This window comes from Fukomys damarensis, unplaced genomic scaffold (genome assembly GCF_012274545.1).
Source record: "Fukomys damarensis isolate Sample0158 unplaced genomic scaffold, DMR_v1.0_HiC HiC_scaffold_30, whole genome shotgun sequence".
NCBI lineage: Eukaryota > Metazoa > Chordata > Mammalia > Rodentia > Bathyergidae > Fukomys > Fukomys damarensis.
In genome coordinates, this window is record NW_022900942.1 from 48,222,875 (window position 1) to 48,241,798 (window position 18,924).

Below are 18,924 nucleotides of genomic sequence, written 5' to 3' on the forward strand. Positions count from 1 at the left end.
TGAAGAGTTACACTACATTTTCTTTTAAAAGTTGTATAGTTTTATTTCTTAAATTGTGTCTGCGATCCATTTGCAATTAATTCTTCTGTATAAAGTTGAACCCAACTTCATTATTTGCAAGTGAATACTGCTATCCCAGCACCAGTATTTTTGAAAAGCTATCCTATCTCCATTTCATTGTTTTATAAGTCTTGTAGATCACATTAGCATTTCTAGTTAAAGGATATCTTCCATGAGTATTTAGGTACTGGAGTCAAAGGAGTCCTGGAGAATCTGTCAGAAATATCTTTACTGACTTTCAGGACCAGGCTGAAGGCTTGCTGCTGTTGCCTGAGGTAAGCCCATTTGGGTACTTTCAACGTGGGTTTTCTGAAGGGGACACATCTAAGATGTGTCATGGAAAGGATACCTTGAAATTAATTGCTATTACTAAGAACATCTTTAACTGTACCAGGGCATAACCTAAACCAGGCTGCTGTATTCTAGTTTCTATCAAAAGTCAGCCCTCTATTTGTGCTCTGGATCATACAAATCTCCTCTCACCTTCTCAATGAATGACTTCTGCCAATATCCTCCCTCTTTGTAAGTTTCTCTCTGCACCTATTATTCCCAAAATATATTCTAGTATCATTTGACTTTGACAAAATAAAACAGAAATATGTTCCTTGAGCCACTCCACCATTTACATCTTCCTTTTTGTAGGAAAACTTCCCGACAAAATTGTCCCTGCTTCCATTGTTTTGTCTGCCAATTCAATTCACTGAGTTCAATTGTCTTCAAAACTTACCACCATCTGATCATAGCTCCTCTGTTATCAAGTTAGTCACTTTTGTTTATCCTACGCAATTTCTTAATAGTATTTGGTCTATTTCTCATTCTTGAAATTCTGTATTTTCTTCCTTAATTGGAAAGAAATAGGTACCAATTAACTAGAAAATTCAAGAATCACTGCCTCTGTCCAGGAAGTATCAAGGCAGAAACAAATCAGATCTTCGGGTCATTTACATTGTAATACAATAACATGGTCTATATTTTGCCTAGATCCCACTTGCATCACACTGAGCCAAAGGTACCACTGTTCAGATAATCTACCTCTCCTGCTATGAACACAATGGTGTTTTCTGTGAAAACCCAATCTCTTTCCTGGGCCTTCAATGCCCTGTGATCAGGTCTCTGTCCACCTCTTCCTTGCCAATTTCCCTTAAGGAAGCTCTTTTTATTCTGGCTTCCTTCTCCCTGTTCCTAGAATACTTTAGGTCTGCTCCTGCATTGGGACCTTTACACTGAGCTTCACGTGGAACTTCCTGTAGCTACTTCCTTCCTGACATTCAGATTTAGGCTTGTATGTCACCTCTTTAGACAGGCCCTCCCTTACCATGCCACCTGAAGTAGCCTTCCAGTCACTACTATCACTTCATCCTGTTTTATGTCTAGTATGTAATTGTTAACGCATATGTTGGTTCATGGTTTATCTTCTTAGTGTCCATTCTACCTTCTTCGTGTCCTTTCTACCTGACTGCTTAATACAGTACCTGGCATAAGAAGGTTTCAATAGATACGGTTAATAAATGAAGACTGGCAGTTTGTAGCAGATGAATTGCAATAGGGTCTGGCAAACAGCAAAAATTCTAATTAATGTTACTGAACTCCAAAATAAGAGGATGACAAGGAGAGTTGCTACATATTCTTTTAAAATTCAGTGGTAGTGGGGTAGAGCTAAAAGCAAAACAAAAATCGAAACAAAACTAGAACCACTCTGGACATCAAATCTGCATAAATCTGAATGATAAGCTTCAGAAACCAAAATATAAGATATGCACTTGGGCAAAAGCAATCTGAATTGGAGGATTTTATATTTGCAAGAAGTGGATTATAACAGGCCCATCACCTCAAGGTGCCACTGTAGTCTGAAAGCAGTCAATGGCTCTGGAAATTGGTAGAAGAAAGGGAAATAATTCCTTCTATCGTGATTATATGTGCACTGTCAGCCCTATGAATGGTTTCAGTTATTATACATCAAAAGTGACATAAGAGGACTGACAAGTTTGGGGACAGGAATCCAAAATAAACATTTGGGGGGCACTGAAAGAGGAAAGCAGAGCTCAGAAATGAATACTCATATGCAAAAGCATGATAAGACATCTCCTTTACACCAGATCCCAAGACTTCAACTGTAGAGCAGTGTCATAAAAAGTGGGCATTTTTATTTACTTTCTTAAAGTGTCTTTTAAAATTTTTATTAGTACATCTGTAGTACATAATGATTACATTCATTGTGGAAAAAATGAACACTTTAAAAAGGAAATTTTTGAAGGAAGTATCAATAATAATAAATTTATGGAACATGCATGCTAAAAATTAAGGAAAAGAAAACACCTTTGTGTAAAATCTGTTAGAGGTTTCACATCTATTTTTATAATTCTGAATCCATAGTATCCTTCCTCACAAGGCATTTTTATGTCATTACATTATTTTATAAACTTGGGAAACAAAGCTTAAAAAATTGACAAGCTAATGAACAAAAGAGTAGAATTCAAACTCTGACCTGAACTCTGATTTTATTTTTTAAGTTTTTGCTCCTCTCTGTACTTCCTAGACATTACAAATGAAAATTCAAAGATTCAATGAAGGTTTGAAATAAATTACTAGATTATAATTCTGAAAGGAATTACAAAGAAAACTGCAAGAAAACATGAGCCTTTGGGACCGACAGTAGGGAGATCAGTTATACCTTGCCTATTTAGAGGAGAATCTTAGGCTGAACAGACAAAATATCAACCTGCCTAATGGCCTAATGTCATGATTTTATGTTTTAGCATAAAGTAATATACTCAGAATTTCATTTTACATATATGATGTATATATAAAAGTAAAATAAATATTTTATCTCTATATAATTTTATTGCTCTAATAGACATAAATACAATTCCCTCTCCCTCTCCCCCTCTCTCCCTCCCCTACACACAAGCAATCTTACTGCTACCCAAAAAGTATCTCACAGCATTTTTCCAGAAATGCAACACAATCTGTGGAGAAGATATCAAGCCATATTGAGTTCTACCAGAAACAGCTACTTAAATTGCCCATCTGATTTTCTCTAAGCCAAGGAACAACTATACAGAGAAGCCCGTTATCACTGAAGGCTTTAGCTACAACTCTCCATTTGCTGTAATCATAGTCGGTACTGAAGGGTTAGAAGAAAGAATGACAACTTTAACTTATTAGATATATCTATGTAGTCATATCCTATATTAACAGGAATTACTGCAGGTAAATAATTTGTTAAAAAAGTGTATTAGCTCAAACTCAGATCAACAAGGATGGGGCAGATGGAGAACAGAGGTGTTGGCCCTTGGACGTGAGCCTTCAACATCTCGAATGGGCTGTGACAAGTCATCACACCCTCCTGAGCCAACAGTATTCTGATCTGCAAAACATCAGGGTTGAAAAGAGCTTGAAGTTCTAAAATTATTTTATATTTCTGCTAATTAGGAGACGGTGATATCTCATCTTCATATGGCTCAGACCTTTGCCCGGGCTCTTGCTTCAGCCCCCTGCATCTTCCACAGTAGTAATATGAGAGAAGACACTGGTAGGCATATCCCCAGGACCCACGATCCCTCTTTCAGATTAAGTTCTGGTGACCCCCATTATACACTGCTCTTTGAAATTCTGACATTTAAATATGCAGCAATATAACTTTTCTGCCATCTTCATGCTAAATATTAACAATTACAGAAGGTCGTTCTTATACAGCAATCACAGACTCATTCTAGTTTTCTTGTTTTATTCAGCCTTATCATTCCTTGAAGTGATGCTCCTGCACAACTGCCTGATATCAAGGCCTAAACCTCACGAGGCAGGAAGCATCCCCTGTGGGAAAGCAGGTCTTCTTACTAAAGAGGCGAGCGAGGCAGCAAAATACAGGGTTACAGATTTCTCACACAGTGGTGAAAAGCTCTCTACCTACATAAATACAGGGTTTGGAAGAGTTTAATGGCAATTGTGAAATAAGGTTCAGAAAGATTAATGTTTCAAAAGAATTTTAAATCCCAAAATTCAACTGTATCATTCTAATCCAACAAAAATGTGATTAAATAAGTAGCGATGTTGTATTATTTCCATAGGCATCTTTCATATTCTTGGCATGCACAGCATCTTAACAGCTTCAATTACCACAGTACTATTTAACTCCCATCCGGTGAACTTAGCATACTGTTGTTACCTTACCTGCTCCTGGTCACAAAGGCAAAAAACAAAGATCAAGAGTTCAAAAATCTGGTTTCAACTAAGACTGTTCCCTCTGCATTCCCAATTGTTAGCTGAACTTCCTGCTTCTTCCCATTTCTTGGAGTTGTCAGAAACTTTGTATTCCTATTGCAAATAACTCCACTAAACAAGGAGCTTTCCAACTGATTCCAGACAGAGGAAAAGGAAGATTTCAACGTCTGCCCACAGAGAAGGCCTCTGTGAATTGCAGAGTGCTTCAAAGTACCCTGTCCTTGCCCTTCAATATAGAGAAACTGTAAAGGACATTCTCAACTCTTTCTTTTACAGAAAAAGCAATAAATAAAGCTAGCAATCATTATTCAGTCACATGGGTTTTTAAGAGTACCTCAATTAAAAGGCCTTATCAAACCATGTTGTTGGTCTCTCATCTGATAAATGCACTGTTTTTTTTTTTTTTTTAAATAACTAATTCATGTGATAGAAAACCTTCAAAAGACTCTTGTAAGTCTACAGCATACTGAAGTTAAGGGTACCAGCATTCTCTGGCCAAAGTCTTCCCTCAAGAACCAAGAATGTTTTGAAAAATAATGTTACCTTTAGATCAGAACTGTACTGAGAGACTTGCAAGGCAACATTAAAAAATTAGAACTGCTGCAGCAAAAATGGATCTGATAACAGTATTAAGATCAATGTACTGAGTTGATTTAGAATTGTGTCTTCAAAAAATGTCACGAAAGAATGAAGAATATTTTTCCCTGTCTTTGAAAAGTAAATTTCAGTGTAGTTAAAAACCTATGTATTAAACAGCCTTGGATTAAGATTTAGGTAGTGACATTTTTGTTAAAAAGTGAAGAAAAAATTAGAAATTATAATAGGAAGAAACATAATATTCACAAGGGAGCTGATATTTTAAGAGTGGTATTTGTAAGAATAATTTTCATAGAAATGATTTATAACTGCATTGAAAACTAGAAATTGCCAAAGACACTGAAATGTAACTGGTCTATTTACAGTTGTTTATTCAACCAAACTGTAATTACCTTGTAACTTGGGTTTCAAAATTATTTTAGAAAAAAATAATAAAGCTTCAAATCTGCCTAGTGATACAGAAAATGATCCAGACAATTGAAGGAATAAAGAAATGCCAGGTGGAATTAGCTTGTTGGTTTCAAAGATTCCTTTGCATCTGCTAATTAAGGAGCCAGTGCAAGGTGCTCAGTTTCATTCTAGTTCTAAGCACCAGTGATTTCCTTTTGCATAATGTGCTCATCAACCTTCACCTAAGCAAACTACCTGATATATCTCACTTCATATGATTAAGTTAGCTTCCACACGGGAGTCAAGAAAGACGGCAGAGGGAAAGGAGCTTGGAGCAGAAGGCTGGAATGGCACATGGTACAAAATGTCACTGGCTTCCAGAAGCCTGATACTGAAACTGGCAGCAAGATGTCCCAGAGGCTGGAGTTGGAGACCAGAGCTAAAGTTAGAATGCGGCATTCCAGACAGAGGTGGAAAGGGGACATAAAAAGCCTTTATTACAAATGAAAAAGCAAGCTAGAAACACCTATGAAACCTATTCTGAAGGGTTTCTATTTTTTTATTAAGGTTATGAAAAAGGAAAGTTTCATTAAGCTCTAACATCAAGAGATATAGCCACTCTTGTTATACATTCATCTGTATTATCTTTCTACTTTAATAGACAAAACTCTTTTAAAAGTAGTGTGCAATGCATGTTACTATGTGGAACAAAATGTAAAGAGACCCAGGAATTAACCCAGTGGCACGGCGCCTGGCTCACAAATGCAAGGTCCTGAGTTCAATTCCTGGTACAAAAAAAAAAAAAAGGCAAAAGCAAAGGCAAAGCAAAGCTTGAGTTAGAGGTAAGAATCTGAAAAAAACATGCAATTTCCTATGTAATTTTTGTGGTTATAAGTCACCTCTAAAAGAACGCCCACCTGTAGATGGCACAGAGGGATGACACTTTATTAATCACTGGAAAACCAGTAAACCAACAAATCCTTAAGAATGATCTTACTTTTAAACAAATAAATTAGTTTTGAGAGACCAGAGAAATACACATGGGAAAGTCAGCAAGAACATATAACTAAATTATACAGCACAGTCATATAAATACTAAAGGAATTCAAAAGTTTGCTCAATAAAAACCTAAGAAAGCGTAATACATATTATCAAACAGATAAAAGTCAAGTCAAACATACAAGGAGCTTGGCTCCTAATGTAATGATGTAAAATAAATGCTCCATGACCCTAAGACTTTGGAAAGGTGTGCAAACTGAAAAGAGGGAGAGCTCATATCTTGTGGAAGGTGGTCAGGAAGAACAGGGGAAGGAAGTTTTTGAGATGGGCTTCTAAGCAAGACAGTACACATGGGTGAGAAGTGGCTCCGTGAGACTAGATGCTGGAGAGGCGGGTTGCAGTCAGAATGCTCAAGGCTTTATAACCCATGAAAAAAAGAAGCTTACTCGAATTTGGTAGGTTGTAGGGAGCCACCTACAAGCTTCAATGTTCAGAATCTACTTTTAGGGCAAACTTAGTAAGAGCAAGAAATATAAAGTGGATAAACCTCTATTCTCAGGGGATTTCTCTTGACTCATTGCCTATATAATTTTAAGAAACTGAACTCAGGTATGGTATGTGATGTCAAGGCTTTGCATACATGTAAGGCACAGTGGTATGAATGGAACAGCACAAACCTTCAGTCTACCCCCTTTCTCAGGCTGTTCTTTTTGTTGCAGAAGTCACTGTCCCTGGGACTGGGAGCTCTGAAGTTCTTCCCCAGATCTAAACTATTTCACCTTTCTCCCCAAGGCTTACAGATGAAGGCTCCTTTCCTTTTGTCACTCAAGTCCAGTTCATTAGCTCTCACCCACACCATTAATACCTACAGCTGCCATTTTCCAGGGGAGGACAATCCTCCCCTCACAGTTCGCAGAGAAGGGCCTAGAGGCCAGAGAGAAAGTCCAGCAGGGTGGACAGGGCCCCAAAGGGAGCCCCCAGCCACTGGGGAGAACTCAGGAGTAGCTCCCAGAAAGCATCCATGCACATTGTGAGAGAGAGCGCCGATTCCTAACCACTAGACCACCAGGGAGCGTCATCCATGCACATTGTGATACATGACAGAACATTCTACAATGAGCTGCCTTTTTGTAGCTCCTATGTTAATTCCAAAACACTTTGTTTTCTAAGCATGAATTTTGCATTAGGAGGAATTCAAATTAGTATGAGAACTGTAAAGTACTTATTTCAGGGATTTAATTATGTGGCCACAGTAGAAATGAAAGAAAAGACAGACACAGGAAATGTTTCTGACATTTTAAAATAGTCGATTCTAACACAATTATGTACAATTTTAAAGTTGCTATACATGATTTTATTAAGCCATGGCTCCTTCTACAGTTTTCTAAAGTTCTGCCACTAACTGACATAAGGTGTTGTTATCTAGAAGAAACGAAAGCAGAGTATGATTCTCAAGGAGAATGTGAGGAGAAATTGCCAGAAACTGTGTTGGTATTCATCTCACCATTTACATGCTTATTATTATGCTTATTTACAATTTAGTCATAAAAGCTTATAAGTGTGAAAACTTGAGGAAGAACACACCCTTGGAAGGGGAGGGACAAATAAAGCGAGGCATCTTGCTATTTGTCATCATTACGTAATAGCTTCAGGATGGAAAAAACCCAATCTGCGGAGTGATGGTTATTTTAAGAGTTGCAAAGCATTTTATTCTGTTCCCAAGTATGGGATTCCAGTATGTCCAAACATTGGACAGTGATTTCTGACACTCTTTTTTTCATGGAACATCTATATGTTGGATAAACTATAATTTTTTTTTTATTCAGGAAAAAAAGGTTAGAAAAAAATGCTTTCTTGCCAAGCAGCAGACTCTGGGGCTGCTTGGCTTGACTGTCTTAATGGTGCAGACAGTGAGTGGTCCATTATTCTTACAGATACATCCATGCAAATATTGCTCATTACTGTTAGAAAATGTCTGATGGTGACACAGGATAGGTGCACACTTTTGTCCTTATTCTACTTTGCTTTATATTCATGCAAGCTGGAAAAAGGGGGGCATCAATGCTCCAGACAGAAGCACATGACAGTGAGAACTTCGGTAGTAAAAGAATAGCTTCTAAGTGGGTGCGATTTATGTTGGTTCCGCATATGGCTGATCCTCTGGTTCTGGCCCAACATCTGATACACTGTAAGTGCTCAGTACATATCTGCCTACTGCAGGAATAAAGCAATAGAGAGAGCAGCAAGATGATATCTAAATGATACCTTTACTCAAAATCACCATCTTTCTATTCTCAGCCTCCATCTGCATTAAAAATCTAGCTTGAAAAGCATTGCAATTCAGTTCAACTTGTAATATTTATTAATCATCCACTGAATCTGCATGGAGGTTTGGCCAAAGATCCAAATATGGCTGAGCAGAAAGCCTTTTTGGTCTGAAATAGTCCTCACTTTCATTGCAGACTTCACAACTTATTACGGAAGCCTTATTGTCCTTTTGCTGTTCTGAATCCCAATATATATTGCAGGTGTATTTTGTATATATTTCACATGCATAAAACTGACACCTCCCTGCGTCGATCAATTCTGAAAATCTAAAATGCCCTTTTGTTACCTTTTATGCATGAATAGAAACCTCATTCTTCCAAATTTAGTGCAAGCACCACCTTCTCTAGGAAGCTTTTCTGTAAGCAGGGCAGAACTGTTTTGCTACACTGGCTGTGCAAGCCTAACAGTGGAATGAATCACATTCTAATTAACTTTTCCCCTGGTTAACTGGTGAGTACAGTTTAAAGACTGGTACCTTAGGGAGGCAGTGAAGCCCCTGGGAGGTGGGTCCTTGTGGGAGATCTTTATGTCATTGGGGCATCCCTCTGAGGGAGACTGTGAGACCCTGGCCACGAGTTTAAAGTTTTGTTTCACCGAATGTCCCTGCCATGATGTACTGCCTCACCATAAGCCCAAAGAAAGGGGGTCAACTGATCATGGACTAGAGCTTCTGTGAGCCAGAATGAGCTTTTCTTTTTCTAAGTAGATTATCTCAGGAATTTCATTATAGTGAAGGAAAACTGATGAACACAACTGGGGATGGTGTCCAACTCATCCACTAGGAGTGTCAGCTACCATAACCACTGGCATCTCTAGAATTCCTATATGGAAAGGGTTTGGATGCTGGAGAATGGCTGGAGCTGGGAAACAGGTTAACTCCCTTAAATGTTTTATCAGCTTATCCCTTTATAGGTGGACTAAGTAAACATCAACTTCCCATATTAAGGGAAAGTATTGGTGGGGCCTCTTCATATGGCTACCACAGCACAGGCTTCCCAAAATGAATCAAGAACTTGGATGACACTGATATCTTGATGAGGAAGCCCTTTGGGGGAACCCAGCTTGTAACAAAATCATTCTAAAAGATGTTTTATTTTCCTTAGTGGCATAGAAAGGAGACGAGGACGTGAAGTCCTCTCGGGAATAAACTTGTTAGAGCCAGCCTAGGTCCAACATGAGGAAAGGATCACATCTTGGTGTGTAAGTGGAACACATTAGCTGTGAATGCTTGCATACACACAGACACACTTACTGTTCCTCCTTACAGTTATTGTAAGAATTAAAAGAAATAATACATATTAAAAGCACAATGAAAGTGGTACAGAGAGAGATATAAAAGCTGAAGTAGTTTGACATCATTATGGTCCTAAAGCATAAAAGTATGAATTATGTGGCTGGTTAAAATAGAACCATAAATAAAGGGCTGGGGATTTATTTCAGTGGTTCCACCACCTGCCTTGCAAGTGCAATGACAAAAGTTCAATCCCTGGTACCAAAAAAAAAAAAAAAAAAAAAAAAGGTCATAAAACAATGAATGGATTTGAAGGGACTGTTTCATATACAAAATATGAAATCTAAAAATGCATGTTTTAGAGTCAAAGGACAAAAATCAAAGAATAAAAAAAGTCCTTGGCTTCCTACCAGCAAAGAAAGGGTAGAAACGCACTGCTGAGATCCTCTAGTTTATCTGCTGAAAAGCATTTGAAGGTTTCTCCAGTTCTGAAGTTTTCCTCAAACATGAGGTGCTTAAGTCATCATAAATTCATTTGGAAAAGGAAGTGACTATTCTCATCCCCCAAATTTACACTCTTCCCGTAAGATCTTTAGATGTTTTAAACTAAAAGGGAGGGAAAGGAAAGAAAAAAATACTATTAATTCAAAACAATGTTTTATAAGGAACACATCCATCATGTAAAGTAACCAACATTTTGAGAAAAATCAAAATGACTTTCAATATGTCAGAACATACATTTCTTTGTTTCTTGATACTGGTTTTCTAGATCTTGATGGATGATTTCAGAATAAGAATGTCATTGTGTGTTTAAAAGTAGGCATCTTACAAAACACAGACAAAGTCAAAAGAGAAGGGGCTCTAAAGGTTTCTATTATGAGTTAAAATAAGTCTTAAAACCTACCAGGTGTCTGGCTCCAGCAAGGGTTCCCACAGCTCTTACCTTAGATCCCTGGCCCTGAAGTTACTGGAGTCAGGACTGGGATGTCCAAGTCTCCCGAGTACTACTTTTATAACAGTGCTCTCGTCACAAGGCGTGGTACGGCAGAGCTCTACTTCCAGTTACAACATCACCCCCTCACCACTGAAGGGCAGATAAAATCCAGGAGTCTTACTACAGTACATTCAGGAGACTAGTTTGTGAAATAGCAATATGCTCAATAAGAACCTTGACGACTATATTCTGCTATGACCTCTGGGAATTTCCAAGATAAAGAAAAATAGTAAGAGATGAAATTGTTGACTTTAAGGATACTGTTTTTTTTTTTTTTTAAACAACTTCCCAAGTTTATTTTTTGTGATCTTATCAAGAATTCACAAAGGCAATCATTAGTTAAATTTTCTAATAACACCCATTTGCTTTGTTTCAATATTAACTAGATTAAATTTATTGTGATGACATGTTCCTGGATTTTTCATTAAGTATATATACTCTCAGCCTTCAATAAAATAATTACATTCCAGGTGATCTATTTTTCCTAGTCTGTTTTATTTCCCTGGCCTCTTTTTTTTTTTTAAATCCCTCATTTTGGTGTTTACTGTTACCCTAAAAGGAACTTGAACAGAAATTTGAAAGAACAGGATATAAAGATGGATCTACAGGTGTAGTCTTGCGAAAAATGCCAATGTAGTCATGTGACAGTTGCCTGATTAGAGAACAAAGCAGTTATCATTTGGCTTTATGGAATTTTAAAATCTCTACTGCATTCCTCCCAAAAATGTTAACAGCTGCATGGTTTCCTGAGAATGTCCTGCCTGTGTGCATAGTTGCTCCAAATGAGTAAAGTAAGACCAATTTTCACGTATTTCTCTGGTGAGATCATCAGAAAAACCCTCTCCTAGAGAAGACAATGTGCTTCATGCATCTAGAGCTGGACCTAATAAAGCACTTAATTATTGCCTTAGTTACTGCCTGAAGTCCACATATCTCAAGACAAAGGCCATGCTAGTTTAGGAGTCTGTCAGTAGAAGAAAAGAAGCTAAAGCCCTCACACATTCTACAACGAGCTAGTTGTCCTCAGCTGACTCCAGATGGAGGACAGCAACTCTCAAGGGTTTCCCTAACTGTGGCCACTCTGTTCCCCAGAAGCACCTGACCATTCCCAAAGAATCTGAGTGAATGTCTTTTCCACTGCCTCTCTTTACTTCCTACTCTATGCTCTGAGCTGTCCCAAAACAGGATTCACCATAGTACGGTCTCTAGTCTTTTGTAGGACTGGACTCTGCTGTACTGAGCCAAATGGGGGCTTCAAGGACAGTGACCGTATCTTACTTCTTACCTGGTCAACAGACACCATCCCCAAGCAGGGGTGAAAATATGTTTGTTAAGTTACACTGATTATTAGAACTGAATCTAGTAATGGGAGGCAGAGATGCGGCCAATGGCTTTCAAAGATATATCATTCATGTGTATAAAATCCAAAATGTATAGAGGCAGCTTGGTAAATGAAGGCGAATGCATACATAACTATGGTTATTTAGCATTACGAAAGGCAGTTAAACAAAACACCCCCAGAAAAACAAAAACACCAACTTATGTTTATCTTCAGCAGCAAAGTGTTAAGATATAGAAAAATAAACAGATTTAGAAGGAAAAATAAAAAGCCTGTCTTATATATTCTGCTAAAAAACCAAACTCCCTTTCAGGCCATGCACCAGAGGAGACACCTGAGTATGTTATCCCCCTGCAGCAACTGAACCTGAGGCTGGACCCCTCTCTGCCATTACCTAGCTTTCTTCTCCAGTTAACTGGTATGCTGAAACCATGTAAATTGATTTTAAAATTAGCTTACATCAAATAAAACTAGGGAGAAAAATTGTCAGCAAAAACAAAAAGCCTTCTGTACAGTACATCCGGATATGAATAATGTTCCACTACAGTACAGTTACCTCTCTAATAATAATAACACAATCTGAGATTGCTTAGCTTTCTTACAGAAAATATCAGTTTATAATCTTATAAAGCTAAGTAAACTCTTGGGCTTGCAGACACTGACGGAACATTCTTACTTGTTTTCAATAGGAGGTAGGGCCGGTAAGAGCAACTCCACTAAATTTAGCCTCTGAGCTGATTTCATCACTAACCTGTCCTCCTGACAGAGGTCTCTGAGGACAGAAGAGAGAAAGCACAGGGGACACCGTGCTAGGCTGGGACTGACCTATTAAACAAGTGCAGGTCTGTAGTCAAAAATGGTCATGAAGAACGCTGTGCTGGGCTCTGGAACAACTGCCATCAGGACAAATCCCAGAGGACCTGTCCCTCGGGTCTCATGGCCACACCTACGTTAACCCCAGAGCACACAGTAGAGCGAGTTCCTTCTACACAGCTATCGCGTACCCAGATCTGTAAATGTGACTCTAATATCAAGAGCCAAATTCAGAAGGTTTCCTGGAAGAAGAAAATCCTAGAAACTTGGTCCAAGACAAAGCTTGAACCAATTTGGAGAAGTACAAATTGAACCTGAATCAAATCCTCATCATTTTTCTACCATTCTTTTTCGAGTCAGTCAAAAAATACCTACATTTTCATCAAAACATGGTCTAAGTCCAATGACATTTTATTCAATCTCTCAAAAGCTCAGGAAAATAACTGAGCTCGTCAGCACAGTGACAGCACTGGTGGAGTGACAGTACTGCACTGGCAATGGCCTCCCCGCAGGGTGGACGCAAGCCAGCAGTTGCTATAAGTCGGCTGCTGCTATCTTGCTCTGTGAGGGAGTGGGAAAGAGGGAGGGAAGGTGCATAGACACAGGACAGGTTTTGCCACTTAGATTCAGCCTCAGGGACAAGAACTGAGGACACAGAAACACAGATGTCAGAAGTGTTTCCAACAGGGTTGGTATTTAGGGCATGGGAGAGGGCAAGGAAGAGGAAAAGATGCTCTTCCTCACTCCTGTCAGACTCCCCTCCCCACTGCTTTTCTTCTTCCTTTCCATTACAATCCACCATTTCCCCCCATTATCTCCAGTAAGATATCTCACATTGCTAAAGGTGTTCTTAGAGGTGTTTAACATCATGCTGCCCATTCACCCATTACACCACCTCATAAAACACCCAGCAAAATGGTTTGAGCTGGTACTCAGGCAAAAACACAACAACGACTCCTGCTCTCAAAAGGCAATTTGAAATATAACATACTTCAAAGCCAAACAAATCTGTTACTGTATATGGTCCAGCAACCCATTCTAAAATGGAAAACCCACAATGATTTATCTTTCTTCTCCAAAAATTTTACATATGAATACATTCATCCTGGGCACTGGTACATATACACATCAATTTTGTTCCTTTTTGCTCACCCTTCCCATCCCTTTTCTTCCCTGCCCACTCCATCTCCAGATCCCCTTTCCATTTGCAAAAGGTCTAATCTTCTGTTTTCTATCATTTACTTTTAGACAATGATTCATTTTCAAAACAGTTGTAGGCAAGCAGTATATCATCATGCTATGACAGGCAATTAATGTGGTGGATATCTATAGATCACTGATAGCTCACACTTGTTATATAGCCACTTTTACTTGAAATATAAAAGTTGTTTTTCACAAGAAATAAATGCAAAGTATGCACACAAGCCCATGAACCAGATTCAATGTTCAAGGAAAAAGCTCATAAAGTTTTATCTTTGGAATAAAATAACAGGATATAAGAATGAATCATTTTCATTATTTTGCAATTTACTACAATGGATTCCGAAGTGTTCTACCTTCTTACACCGTCTTTCCTTTAAAAAAAACTTTTAAAAATGCTTATATAGAAACAAAAGATGTTACAAAAGGGCAGAAAATGTGAGGAAAATGCAACGTCAATGAGAAGTAGTATTTCAGCTCTTTTTGAGCTAAAGAAAAACTGATGTTAGTTTGTTAGTTTTAATCCTGAGCTACAGAGAGATCTCTTAGCTGGGCGGGGGGCAACAACAACAAAGAAAAGGGGGAAATAATTAATAGGGGAAGAATGCAAAAATGATAAAGATAGGAATATCAGTCTTCATAAAGCAGAGTAAGAAATGAGATTGCACAAGAAAAAAAAATAAATTTAGATATGTAAAAGTATTTTGCATATGTTTTCCAGAGCATGCTACTAAAATAAAACCCTACACAGTAAACTAAAAGGAATTAAAATAAACATTGAACTATTACCCCCCACCCGAAATTTGGCTATACGAGGAAAAATCACATAGGTCAACAACATTTGGATTTGTTCTTATCCTAATAGCACAGTCCTAGCTGCTTTAAGTGTTTTCTAGAACAAATAAATAAATAAATTCATAAATAATTAAGAAGATAGTGTCCTTCTGCCAAATGTCACTGAAAACAAAAGTTGCAGATTAAGTTATGAATAAGGAAACTGTGCCAGACAGATTTTGTATAATTTAACTTTACTTTTAGTGGTTTGGAGTTTCTCAAAAATGTCCTTCCTGCAAGCTCTGAGCTACAGACAAAAATACATGGGCTGCTTTTTTTTTTTGTGCTGGGGATCGAACTCGGGACCTCGCATTTATGAGGCAGGTGGAGGAACCACTGAGCTAAATCCCTGGTTGGGCTGCTTTTTAAAATGAATATTTGGAAGCTACACTCCCAAAGGTATTGCCTTAGAATGTCAAGGGTCCTCAAGCATTTTCTTTTTCAGTATAGATGTATCTGCCCCACAGTTTATATTTTAAGGAAACTACTGCCTAAACTAAGACTTTTCTCTAGTATGGAGATTAACATGCTTATTTTTCAGCAAGAAATGTTTCAGAGCAGAAGAAAACCTTTAAATCTATTTCATTCTTCTAAACCATAAACCTTGTAACTTCAGGTTACAAGAAAGTTACCCTAATGAAAATTATGCCTGTTCAATAGTGATCAAAACGATTCCTACACATTCTAATCAAACCACCCTTGATAGTAGCACTGTAGCTGCGAGTGGCGGTCAAATGTACACTGATGCTTTAAGATAATGATACAAGAATCCTTTACCGATGCTGCTTAAAATTTTATTGTATTTGCCTTGTGGGAAATTTGAGAGATCTAGAAAGATTATATATATTGCTCATAAACATTTACTACTTTATCTTAAAAAAATTCTAATTTGCTCTAATTTTACTTACAACCAAAAACTCTCTAAGTATACTACATGGGAAGCTCCGAAGAGATTCTTTAAACATTTAAGACCAAAGTACAAATGTTCTCTATAACTCCTTTCCTTATATCCTTCCCTCTTATTTCTGTTTTTCTTGATAACCAACCTCACTCCCCTTATCTCCACATACACACACCCAGACTGTGGGTAAGATCTGCATTTTTGTCTTTGTTTTCTAGTAGTTGCAAATTGCTTTTCATTCATCCTCCAAATAAGCATTTTTGAAGGAACACTGTGCACTGAGAATGGACAATTTCAAAACAATGTGGTATGTGCTAGTAACAAAAGGACTGCTAACACAGAAAGGGTTTTCCCTACCAAATTAAAAAGAAAATATTAACGAGCTCTAGAATGCATAACAAAAACAAAACAATAATATCTGAGTGAATGGAGCTGAGTAAGATATAGTAAGAGTTGTTTCTGAAAGTAAGTTAGGGCCATTTCATTAGGCCAGCAATATATATACCTGGTAAATCATCAGTACCAGTCTACTTTTCTCTAGCTTGTATTAAAGAACAAAAAAACTGGCTAGTTACTACCTCTGCTGACCTATGTCACAGGACTTCCTAGGCACAGTGCACAGAGAGGTGGGGAAGGCAATGCCACGATGTCTTTCTTATGGGAAAAAGGATCAAGAAGGAAGAGATGTCAATAGCAGTGAACATTAGCTCTCTAAAATATTCTGATCAAATCCAGACCGAGTGAAGGGAGAATATATAAACTGGTGGGTGCTGGCTGCACACAGGCTCTGAGAGTGCCCCCCCGCACTATCCAATTTCTGACTGCACAGCATGATATTCTTTTTACACAGGACCCTCTGGGAACGACAGCAAAATGTCTAATACCAATGCATCAGCTGAAACTGATGACTCTTTGGTATCTAGTATCTCTCACAGAATTTCCCACAAACATATTTCAGCAATATTTTCTATTTTCTCATAACACTCTCATGCTAGAACAAGAAGAAAATATTTTTGTTTCCAAAGGAGGACTATTTATTTTCTCAATACTTTAACCTACAAATGGATTTTAGTTTATTTATGTCCCTACTTTATTATCGAAATTGAAACATTTTCTTTTTTTAGACAAGTTTAACTTCGTATGCAGTCCTGGCAGATCTAGTTGGTATCAAGTAACAGTGCCATGTAGGCATTTAACAAAAAATAAAATATGAGCCTATTCTCAAGAACTCTTGTTACCTTTGGGGGGTAGGAATCAGACATTATATCATAGTGTGGCACATGTCATTCTGGAGGGGAGGGCAGTGCTTTGGGAACATGTAGGAACCTAGCAGTCTAGGAACCTGGGGGATGCTTCACAGAGGGCTGGCAGGGGAGTTGCATTTCAAAGTGGGGAACGGGACCTCACCCAAAGATAAAGAAGTGAAGAGCCCTGCTAAGACAAGGGAGTGTGAAAAAAATTTATGAGATGTCAAAGGGGAGAAGTCTTGAGGGAACAGGGAGCGTTTTGTGGGACTGAGGCACAAAGATGAAACTGCCAAGATGGTTAAGTGGCAACCCGAAGACTGAATTTTATTCTGTGTGAGGGACAACATAGAGCCCTGAAGTTCTGTAAAGAAGGTGTCACAAGATCTACTCTATATTGTAAGCAGTAAATGTGGTGGCAAATGGGGTAATGGAGAAGAGGCTGGGAGACAGCATTACAGAGAAGGGGTCAAGAGAGCAAGCTGGAGGTAGTTCACAGTACCTGTGAGGATAGCTCTCTTGCTTTTCGACGTTCAGCCATTTTTCTCCCATCTGTTCTTTAGCTGTACCTGAGTTTTCTCCTCTAATTTTATATCGATACTGATTTACATTTTTCCTACCCAAAACCAATCATGTATGGGTCATAAAATTGCATTCTTCAAGACAGTAAACATTTCAGGTAAATACTTGAAAGATGATCTCTTACCTGAACAAAGCTGTTCCACTTTTGTGTAGTTTAAAGATACTATGTCATTAACCCAGGCAATGATGTCATGTCTGCTCATAGTCTCTTGGGTTATCGAGGTAGAATACACATTGACTGCCATTCCCCAGCTAGGAAAAAAACAAACAAAAAAAGGTTTATTTACCAACATGGAAAACAATACTTTGAATGTAAAAGGGAGCATGAAGGAGAGGATCCTGAAAGTCCTGCTTGCCTCAGCCTGTTTTTGGTGTACCTTCTTCTTTCTGTACTCCACACAACGTATGTGCCAATCACAACTGAACTTCACATATTTTTCATGCATCATCTCTTACATCTCCCCCAAACAGACCACAATTTTTTAGGCCCTGAAATTCCCAATTTATCATACAATTTAAAGTCTCACTTTTGATCTTAGGCCTACGTGCAATATTATGAAGTTACCAGATCTACAGCAGTACACCAGGACAGCTTAGCTTTACATGTCTTCATGATAACAGTACTTCAAAGTGGTGGTCTCTTAAGAGTTTGCCCTTCTAATAGATGTGCGGCAGTAAAGCATTCTCTTTAACATTTAAACCTGGTGTAGGGCTGGGGATTTAGCTCAGTGGTTCTGCTGCCACTGTGGTTGCTCAGTGGTTCAATCCCCGGCAGCCCCCTCAAAAAAAAAAACCCAGTGAAACTTTACAGCTTTATTAACTTTTTGAAGGCACAGATATGTATAAACTTTTACTTTGGAAATTTTTCAATATATGCAAAAGGAAAGAGAATAAAGTAACCACCAATGATTGTTACTTCTTGCCTTTAACAGTTATCAATATATGATGAATCTTGTTTCATTTGTACTAAAAACTCGGCTCTGCCAATCCTACTCAGCCCTGAAAGCCAGTATATATGGAGTAAATGTCAAGTATCACATCACTTCATTTTAAATATTTCAGTGTGTGTTTCTAAAAGCTAAGACCATTGGGCTGGAGATTTAGCTAAGTGGTTCCGCCACCTGCCTCGCAAGTGCAAGGACCTGAGTTCGATCCCCAGCAAAAAAAAAAAAAAAAAAAAAAAAAAAAAAA

General features: G+C 38.1%; 1 protein-coding gene across 4 annotated transcripts in view; it reads right to left on the minus strand.

Moving 5' to 3' along the window:
- Mapre2 (microtubule associated protein RP/EB family member 2) overlaps nucleotides 1-18,924 on the minus strand; it is a 130,742-nt gene that overhangs the window by 43,419 nt on the left and 68,399 nt on the right. For 3 of the 4 annotated variants that reach the window (XM_010638059.3, XM_010638058.1, XM_033757555.1), the window contains one exon: nucleotides 17,858-17,985. The exons of the other annotated variant lie outside the window; for it this stretch is intronic. In XM_010638059.3, the coding sequence (XP_010636361.1) occupies nucleotides 17,858-17,978 (121 nt within the window). In that variant the 5' untranslated portion in view covers nucleotides 17,979-17,985. The remainder of the gene's footprint in view (nucleotides 1-17,857; nucleotides 17,986-18,924) is intronic. 4 annotated transcript variants of the gene reach the window in all.